The sequence below is a fragment of the Triticum dicoccoides genome, chromosome 1B (genome assembly GCF_002162155.2).
Source record: "Triticum dicoccoides isolate Atlit2015 ecotype Zavitan chromosome 1B, WEW_v2.0, whole genome shotgun sequence".
NCBI lineage: Eukaryota > Viridiplantae > Streptophyta > Magnoliopsida > Poales > Poaceae > Triticum > Triticum dicoccoides.
Window position 1 is genome coordinate 552,344,226 of NC_041381.1, and position 10,070 is coordinate 552,354,295.

Genomic DNA, 10,070 nt, shown 5'->3' on the forward strand with positions numbered 1-10,070 from the left:
TTTAGTACATGGGGAAGGAAGGTTTCCTAACTTCACGTAATAGTTTAAGTAGGTTTAGCATTTTCGAAAATAAAATGAGGACAACAGAGAGTACAAGACATGGTACTACGAGTTGCTCTCCACCCCAACTTTAAACAGAAGAAAATAAAATGTAGAAAGGCATGAGAGCATCGAGCACAGGAGACAAAGATGCTCAGCCCGGAGCATGGCTCGCAGGTTTGGATTAACGAGTACTCAACGCACGTTCTTTATCTGTGCGCGCTGGGGTTAGGGGCATATGGAGAAAAGACATTCTTCCATGCATGGTATATACTCCACGACACAAGAGAGTACCGTGCATGTATCAGCATCCCGAGAAAAGACATTCTACCATGCACGGTATGTTGTATGTACAGTGCATTGATCTGTGCTTAATTATTTCAGGGTCACCTAGGCACGCAAGACCCACGCGAAGAAGATACTCCCTCTGGTCCTTTTTATTCCGCGTATTAGATTTATGTCAAGTCAAAGTTTGCAAAGTTTGATCAAATTTATATTAAAAAATATCAATACCTACAATATCAAATATATATTTTATGAAACTACATTTCATAATGAATCTAAAAATATTGATTTGACGTTATGAATGTTGATACATTTTTCTATAAGTTTGGTCAAAGTAAAAGTACTTTGACTTTGAACAAACTTATATGCAGATTAAAAAGACCGGAGGGAGTACTAGTAGGAAGTAGCCCCCACTTTGCCTCCAAAGTGACCAGAAGGCGTATCCGCGTATGTACTACGTGCGGCTGCTCCCTCATTCGAGTGTGCCTATCCCTGCAGCAGCTCAGCTGCCTAGGACGTGTTTGGTTCAAGTTTTAAACAGTAGTTGCACTGCATACACTTTTTAACCCAGTCTGGTTGAGCAAAAACAGCCACAAATGTGTCATCTGCAAGTTGTTTGGTTGCCTGCATCGAGGGTCACTGCATTAGGTAATACGCAAGTGCACTTTATTTGGTTGCCTGCATTAGCCCACGCGGCACATGAACATGGTGTTTGGTTGCCCGCATGGGTTATGATTAAGAGCTAGCACTTGCACTTAGCACACAGGGTTAAGACCTAGCAGAGGGAGGGGGAGAAGAAATGCAGTGTGCGCCGGACCATGGCGACTGCGGTGGATAGTGGCTGTGGCGCCGTGTCTGACATGACGAGCATGGAGTCATCGACGAGCGAACCCGTCGGCGGCACGGCGAGCGACACCGTCAATGAACTAGTTGCGGTGCTCGCGCAAAGACAGTCGACAGAGGAGGAGAATGCAGTGCTCGCACCATGGTATCGTCAGTGTAGTGGACGAGAGAGGAGGCCGAGATGATCGATGCTGGAAACGACTCCAGTGTAGTAGGGCGAGAGAGAGGAGGCGAAGATGATCGACCCCGTCGGCGACGCGGCGAACTGCAGTGTGTGTGGAGGCAGAGGAGACAAAAAGCAGTGTGCGCGCCATTGCAGCATCAGTGCAGTTGGAGGACGACAGAGAGTAGGCTGAGATGAGCGACACCGGAAACGACTCTAATGTAGTAGCACACGGGCAAGGAGATCAAGGGGAAAGGGTTCGGCGTCGAGAGGGACAAATAGAATGGCTCTGAGCAGAGGACAGAGGAGCTAGACATGGCGGCATCAGTGCAGTAGACTGCTGTCCAAAGAGAGATGAAGCTACGATCGTCGAAACCAAAAACTTACAACACGAATGTTGTGAGGAACTGCGAGATTAGGCTGGTGGTCAAAGGAAATTTCAAATGATCGATCGTGCGCGACGAATCTGACAAAATTCATTCGGAATAGCTCCAAACGGGAACACAAGATTAAGAACTTACGGCTGACAAAACTATGAACCGATCGCCTGAATGAAACCGTAGCATCCAGGTGCATCTTTTTAGCTTACCTCGAACCGAAGCACCGGTGTGTAGATTAGAGAGGCACGGAAGAGAGGAGATTAGGGAGGAGCTTAATGGAGGTTGAAGAAGACACTACTTAAACAGCTCGCATCCTTCCTGTTTCTCCTTGTGCAGGGCCGCTCGTTGCGCTTCCGCTCGGCCTGGCTCGAGAGAAACTGCCGATCTGAGCGTTCCCAGCGAGCCAGGCCCAAAGGTGCTTTAAGTTTCGTGCTATCCAGGCCCAATTGTAAAACCAGGTAACCAAACAGCCCGTTCCCTTCCCGCACAGGATTGGTTGGGCCTCATGCAGGCAACCAAACTCGCCCCTAGCTGCAGAATGCAACTTGGCCGGGGAGCGCTATTTTTACAAAGTACACTCGCGCAACACCACCCCTCACATTAATAGTGCGCGCTCTCTTATATACTAGATCGAGATCGCGCCATGGCGCGAGGGTGCCGGTCCCAACATTTTGGTCAAACAAATAACGGTAAGTCAGTAGTAATTGAGGTTTAGCATATGCATTCATACATGATAATAGTAATAAAGTGGGGAAAAAACATTCAATTGTGACAGGAGCGAGACATAGTGGTGCTCAATATCGACATGACACTATGAGGCAGAATCAATTTCAGTGCGTTCATAAGACCACAAAAGATAGCCACTCGATAGAAAGTTCAAAACCAAAAGCGCAGCCACTCAACATGAAGTTCGAAACCAAAAGCGCAACCACTCGACATGAAGTTCGATACCAAAAACACTACAATTGGAGAGGGAGTAATAACGCGTTCTTGTAACAAAATGCAATCTACATGAAAATAATTTTAAACTAGCTGAATATTATTTCATAAAAACAAATGGTTAAAGCAGTGAAGCTTCAAAATAGGCACTTCTCCAACACATGTTCTACATATTCTAATACTGATAAAGCCAAGTGCAAACCTGAACTTACAATAATAATATCAGTTTGAAATCATCCAGGAATGTATGTTGACTAAAACAAATGTGGGTTTAGCTCAAAGCTACAAATCCTAAAATAGCTTCATAAAATGTGTCAACATTTCCAATCTCATACGACTAAATCAGTAGCGGCCGGATGCAAATGAAAATTGGTGGTATTTTGCACTGCAGTACTAACCATTACAATAAGCAACCCAGTCCATGAGCTAACCACGTGCTGAAGATAAAAAATTAGTAGTTGTGTGCCCCTGCCCTGAGTATATCCACATGGAAAGAACAACGTTGCCCACGGAGGTGCCAGGTTGAAGAAATGACACATCCAATTACCATTGCTAGTGCCAAACCTGTGCAGTGATGTAAAGTAAATATAGTATATCACCATATAATTCATGCACCTAGTCATTAAAACTCTAAAGAAATAGCCTGCAAGATACGTATCTCATGATCAATTTTATTCACAAAATATAGATCCAAATAGGATGGAACAAATCTAAAAAGAAAATCTGGTGATGCAGATTGCAAACGAATGTATTTCAGGAGTTCCATTTTTCAGTTTTAGCCTCACTCTGCCACGATTAATGCATGCTAATATGGTGTATTATTCACAGGTTTATCCTCCTGCAATTATGTGATATTTTCTTTCCAACCAGTTCAAAAGATACCAGGTGTAAGATTGTGCATTAAGGGAACAAAAGTAAGAACATGCAGAAAATAGATCTAAACAGGTCAGAGCATACTCAAACAACAACAATTTGTTAAGCATGGACAATCAATTGATATTGTGCAGTCAAGAGTTTTTTTCTACCTAAGACCTCCTGTTGATGTAGACAGATACTTTTGTCCTGTGTAAATCCCCTGCATCAGTTCATCCGAGCCATTAATCCCTGAATGGTAAAAAAAGGTGAAAATTTAGTCGGTATGGCAACGGAGCTACTGGAACCTGTCAGGTTCACTTAACCGTGAGTGCAAGCAGGACCATCAATAATGTTTGTAGATGTTACTTGACCCCGCAAAAAAGTACAACATCCCATGAAATATGGCCAAAGGCAATAGTTCCAACTTGTCACGAAGCACAGACTTCAGAATAACCTGAAGCATGAAGCAATGCACACATCTCACATTATAATCTGAAAGGTCAAATAACACACATGGTTTTTCATAGGTCAAAATTAATGGCTCTGCTCTGGAGGAAGCTTCAAGTTTCTGTTGAAGTCAAAACAGATGCGCTAATCTTACTATAAGTGCATCAAAATGCAGTTAAACACTAAGATAGTGGAATCATAATATTACTTACTTGGAGGATTCTTCGCCCGTATCATCTTCTCCAAGCTCACTGGCTCGAAGGACAGTCTCCAGCATCCTAACTGTCTGATATCTCAACACAAATGCCCTCTGTTCAGGAAAGAACCCTATTTGTGCACTAAACAATATACCTCGTTAAAAATGCTCACAGCCCAAAAATGTAAAAACATAATGACCAAGAACTTCAGTCCACTTGCTGATATTTACCTACGGTGAACATGTTGGTTTCTTTGATCTTGTGCTGCCCACTCTGGCTCGGGATCATCTTCGTCTGCAAATGTTATCCCGAACGAAGCCTGCTTGATATACAACCTACAGATATAAATCACAGATACATCATTTAGGGACCAGGGTCCAAGGATGGGATCCACACAAAGATAGCTGTGTAAGCCATGGATGGTCAAAACGCTTGCAGAAACAAGCTTAGAACTTGACTTGACTGAAAATGTAGAGGAATGAACATATTAACTGAAGCATAGCAGAATGGTGGGATAAGTACTGTATGAATATCAGTGTCATTGGGAGCATTACGATTGCATGAGGATGATGAGGTCGCCCTCCCCGTACGTGCTGGCGGACAGCCGCGTGCTGATCTCTTGCTACACTCTCCCGTGCGCAAGAACACGGGCATTTCTTAGGCAAACCATGAACCAAGAAAAAGGGAGGCTTTGGGGATTAAGGGACGGAGGGTGGCGCGTACGTACCTAGAAGATGCCGTTCCACTTGCCGGCGTTGTGGTCGAAGGAGGAGTCCGCGCCGGAGAGACGATCTGTCGGGGCGAGGACGATGGCAACAGCGACGTGGACGGCCGTCTCGGCGGCCGACGCTCCTCCCGGCGATGGCGATTCGTGGCCGTGGCCCCCGGCATTGGTGGTGACGGCGATGGCACGCGCGCAGAGGGCGGGCCCCTCATACGGCAGCGCCCAGTCGCCAGCCTTCCTCCTCTCGCTGGCGCTCATGGTCGCCGTGTCCAGGTGAGGAGGCTGGGGGGCGGCGCGAGGGGGAGCAGCAGCGACGGGAGAGGATGAGGGAGGCGGCGCGAGGGGGAGCAGCAGCGACGGGAGAGGATGAGGAAGGCGGCGCGAGGGGGAGCAGCAGCGACCGGAGAGAATGGGGGAGGCGACGCGAGGGGGAGAAGGGAGGGGATGGAGGCTAAGGTTCTCACTGAATCGGCGCCTTCCTTGCCTCATCCGACCACGGGCCAACCTGCGCCCAACACGCACGAAGAGGCAGGACGTGAAAAGACGAGAATGCCCTCGACGGGGTGCGCGATTTACGTGCGGTGGCACCAGATCTTTACAGCGGGGGTAACTATTCATTGCTACAGCTTTTTTTTTATCCGACGGACCAGCTCTTCCAGCGGCTTGACCCAACGCCCGAAAACGCATCAAGCAAACGGATCGAACGGCCAGAATGCGCTGAGCTGTGAGGAGGCGCGGGGATGACTCGGATCTCTTATTTCCCGATACTCCACGACCAGAGCAGAGAGTGACAGACACGAACAGCAGCTCGCACAGGCATCAATCCATCAGCTTGAAAAACAGCGCCCGGACGAACTCATCTCTGATCGACAGAGCTGGGTGGGTGGGCATCGTCTCTCTCAGATTTACTTCATCAACCATGGGTCGTCCTGATTTGGAGGCGCCGACGTGGAGCATCGCCGCGCGGCTGGCTGCTCTCCACGACCACGCCCACAGGCACGGGGGAGGCGCGGGGCCGTGCTCGCCCTTCGACGCCAACATGGTGATCATCCTTGCCGCGCTCTTCTTCGCGCTGCTCTTCGCCATCGGGCTCAACTCGCTGGCGCGGTGGGCGCTGCGGTACGTGGGGCGCGGAGCCGCGGTCGCCGCCGGCGAGGGCGGGGCGACGGCTCGGGTGGCCTACAGCGGCAGCGGCATCAAGAGGCGCGTGCTCAGGAGCCTCCCCGTGGAGGTGTATGGATCCGGGGAAGTCACCGACGACGTGTGCGCCATATTTTTTTTTTGAAATGGAGGAAAACCTCCGGCCTCTGCATCTGGATGATGCATACGGCCATTTTATTAATTATTGACACAAGACCTTACAAAGTTATATATCAATAAGACTAAAGCCACCGTCTAAGCAATATATGTCGCTACTCCTATCCAGTTGATAAAGGAACGCAGAGAGTCTAGGTCTACTACCCAATATACCTCGCAGCCAAACCTAACATCTAAGACCTGAGGTCCCAACCAGGACGCCTGTCGATATGGGCACCCACCAGTCCGGCGTGCTCCTCAACTAGGACGCCTGCTGGGTATGAGGCCGCCGCAGCCACCTGCCACCAATCCATCTTCAGAGCTATACCGCTGCATCAACCTTGCCCGGTCTCGCTGCCGTCGACGCCACCATGGCACCAGACAGCTCCACCGCCCTGCGCTCATCCATCCAGCCGCATCCATCAACGATATGTAGCCGCACCATGCCGCCAAAATCATCATCATCGACGCGGCAGATACAACGCCGCACCACCAGGCAACCTCCACACCGCCGCCACTGCTGGAGGTACTCGGAGCCCACCATCCACATCATCTCTCCCCCGAACAGCTGGTCCTCCCAAGACGGCGCCTCCATGGAGGATACGACGCGTAGGACGCCGTCGCCGCCCAATCCAGAATGAATTTTGGACTTTCGTCTGGGATGGGTTCGGAGGTGGATAGGAGAGATCTCGGCTTCGCCTCCACGGAGGATAGCGATGTTGAGCGATGTCGCCGATGCCGGGCCGGCCTAGCCGACCAAAGTTTCCTCCAGTCCCCATCCTATGCCACCAATCCTCCGCCCGCTCCGGATCCGGCGACAAGCCACGATCCAAAACCTTGCGAAGATGGAAGATCCATGGTGCTCGACCCACCGGAAAGGAGGATTGAGAAGAACCCATTGTAGATCTCCAGACGCCGAAACCAACAGTCCGACGTTGCCAGTGACGACCAACATCACCCCGCGGCGGCCGACGGAGTCCGAAGCCAGGATCCAGATGGATCCGATCCGGATCCGGCGACACCCGCGACCACCGGACAGTACCAACGCAGCCACCACCTCGCGACTCGCAGACCGCCACCACGGCGCCACATGACGTCGCCGGGGGACCCGCTGCCGCGCCGCCGAACCCCACGTTAGCCCGGCGCTCCCCTCGTCCCCACTGTCCCGCGCCAGCCAGAACGAGATGGATGGGAAGGAGCCCCGCCTCCGCCCAGCCGGCCAGGCTTCGCCCGGCGGCGTTGCGGACGGCGGCGAGGAGGGAGAGGGGCGGAGGAAAGTGCGAGGAGCGGTGGCTAGGGTTTCCCCTCGGGTCGCCCGCGGGGACGACGCAAGGGCTCCACAAGGCTGGATTATCTTTAAATTGGGGGAGAATTTCACTTCCCCGGCCTCTGCACCAACTAGGGATGCATACGGTCATTTTAGTATGAGTACCAAGATAAACATGGTCCTCAGAATTTTTTTTAAATGAGTATCAAGATATTTTTTGATGAGTGGTTCCACCACACATCAAACTTGATCCTCAATAAATGGGGGAAACCCCCTGTGCATCACCTGTCAATTCTAGGAATTGAACTCGGGTCATTAGGCTGTACAACCGCATGACCAACCACTGAGCCAAGGCTCTCTTTGCGCCATATGCCTCGACGAGTCCGCCGACGGCGAGAAGGTGCGCGTGCTGCCGCAGTGCGGCCACAGGTTCCATGTCCGGTGTGTCGACGCATGGCTGGTCTCACAGCTCGTGCCCGACGTGCAGGCGGCCGGTGACCACGGGTGCACCCCCCAAAGGCGGCGACGGCGGCATTGGCCATCACCAGTGTCCCGCGGAGATCGACACGATCACCGTGGTCATCGTGTGAGTTCATCGCGCAACGAAGCATGCCATTGACAAATATTTGACGGCGAAAATGCTATGCTAACATATTTATTTTCGGAAAGGAAGATAACACTTTGCGACTTGGCGTACGCATCAAATATGCATACATCCATATATTTTTAGTTATTTAACTATATTATAGGCGAGGCCTAGGAATCTTAGCTTATGGAAAAACAAGGCTATTCAAAATGATTGGCCTCACGACAGGATCTCTGCAATCCTACCACAAAACCAATTCAAGAAGAGATTTCGGTACGTGCACGAACGTCAATGAGTTCAACTAAAGGTCTAACATGTGATTTTCATCCTTGGAGTCAAGCTTAGAGCCAACACTTTCAACTAGGGTGTTTCGCCCACATGCCAACATTGTCTGATCTAGCAAACGAGGAGATCATGGGTTCACCCCAAGTACACACATACTTGTTGTCAAATTCATCACTGCCAGCAACCTCTCTGTCGTCTGACGACATCTCACAAGCCAAATCTTGGTGCTGAGAGAAAGCCCCAAGACCGGCCACACCACTGGAGAAGACGCCGAATGCAAATTTAGGACTGCGTCGTTTTGCTTCCTCCATGCCTCACCTCCTTCAATCATCATCGATGAAAGAGAAAGGGGCGCTTGCACGTAAGGCGGTATTCATTGTCGTTGTACCTACCTTGTGGATCCACTCACACGTCCCCAGTGCCATCACCTTGGTGTCCTCCACCATGGCCCATGTCGGCAGGATCAGGCCCCTAGGCCAGGCCACGCTGCAATGCCACAGATGTCATTTCTTCATGAAACTTTGTACGTGAGTAGAACGAACAACCAAGTTTGATACCCCGAAACTTCAAAAAAAAATTAAAATTTTCCTAGTATTTTTTTATTTACTATTCATATAGGGTCCATGGCACCCGAGAGTTCTTATGCATTTTAGCCCCTACCTCCCCTTATGTAGGTCGACAAGGGGTAGGGTTATATGGGCCCGACTCGGTTTACATGGCTTGTAGACCAAATAAATGATATCTAAAGTACATGTCCTGTAGTACAAGTTAATGATGCGCCTTGAGAAAGTCGTCCGTCAGGTCGATGGGCCTAAACCGATGTATGGACTGGTAGACCGACTTCCGGTAAGTTAATGTACCTTTGTTACATGGCAGCATCAAGGAGCCTTCTACACCATTAAAATGAAGTCATGTTTTTCCTACTTAAAAGGACCCACAGTGTGAGAATGCATGTGACCAAGGCACCAAGAAAGCAAGAACAAAACTACAATAGCTCGAAGGCACTATAACTTTGAGGTTAAATTCCTTCTCTGTTGGGAATGCCATCAAGTTGGCAGGGCAAGTTCATCATGGAAGATGCGTCGGTTGCTATGCTTTCAAATGTTTCAAATGATGTTGGTTGTGATTTTGTTGAAGAAGCAGCACTGGAGAACTGGGTATTAAGGGAATCATCGAGGTAGATTCAATATATTAAGAATGGTACAAATAGAACATGTATAACAAACTATCTCATACAAATTCACTAATGCACAATCCAAAGAAACATGTCCTTTGCCTCCGTTCATTTTGAGACGCCAAATGCATGACACTAGCCACTAGGAATGATATGTTAGAAGGATGATATTTGTTAGGTGTATCTTTATGAAAATGATAATTCAAACAACTCTCTTGTGAATTATTTAAAAACTAGCAAGTATGCTAAAGTCAGATAAGTATGGCTTCTCAATGCATGTGTGGAGGCCACTGTCAACTTGACTGTGGGCCTTTGTACTGCTGCACTGATAAGTATCCCACTGTCACCTTCCACCCTACCACCCTTGGCTGCAGCCGAGGCTGCCATGGTCATGCATGCATTTTCCATGCCTGTGTAGGATTTCTTGTGATGAAGAAACATATTTATGTGCCAATGATTACTGAAGTACAGGGAACTGCTCAGTTAAAAAAAAGGTGCATGGAACTTATGACAAGATACACTAATTATACATCACATTGCCCAATAAGAATAATATATCAAGCCAATCTGTTATGTACTCCCTCCATTTT

General features: G+C 49.1%; 1 protein-coding gene and 1 pseudogene across 6 annotated transcripts; one reads left to right on the plus strand and one right to left on the minus strand.

The window, feature by feature from the left end:
* Positions 1-2,739: 2,739 nt before the first annotated feature.
* LOC119348691 lies at positions 2,740-5,340 on the minus strand. Of its 6 annotated transcripts, none has more exons than XR_005169077.1 (5): positions 4,876-5,340; positions 4,379-4,483; positions 4,164-4,278; positions 3,675-3,958; positions 2,740-3,213 (listed from the first exon to the last, which is right to left on the minus strand). XR_005169077.1 is itself a non-coding variant. In XM_037616666.1 (5 exons), exons 1-4 carry the CDS (start codon positions 5,082-5,084, stop codon positions 3,747-3,749), a joined length of 447 nt encoding a protein of 148 aa, XP_037472563.1. In that variant the 5' UTR covers positions 5,085-5,340; the 3' UTR covers positions 2,740-3,213; positions 3,675-3,746. The 6 variants fall into 6 exon arrangements, 2 of the variants coding, with proteins under 2 accessions (XP_037472563.1, XP_037472562.1); XR_005169074.1 differs by having other exon boundaries at positions 3,675-4,072; positions 4,164-4,289; XR_005169076.1 differs by having other exon boundaries at positions 3,675-3,753; positions 3,846-4,289.
* Positions 5,341-5,791: 451 nt separating this feature from the next.
* Positions 5,792-8,025, plus strand: LOC119350593 (annotated as a pseudogene).
* The last annotated feature ends 2,045 nt before the right edge of the window (positions 8,026-10,070 follow it).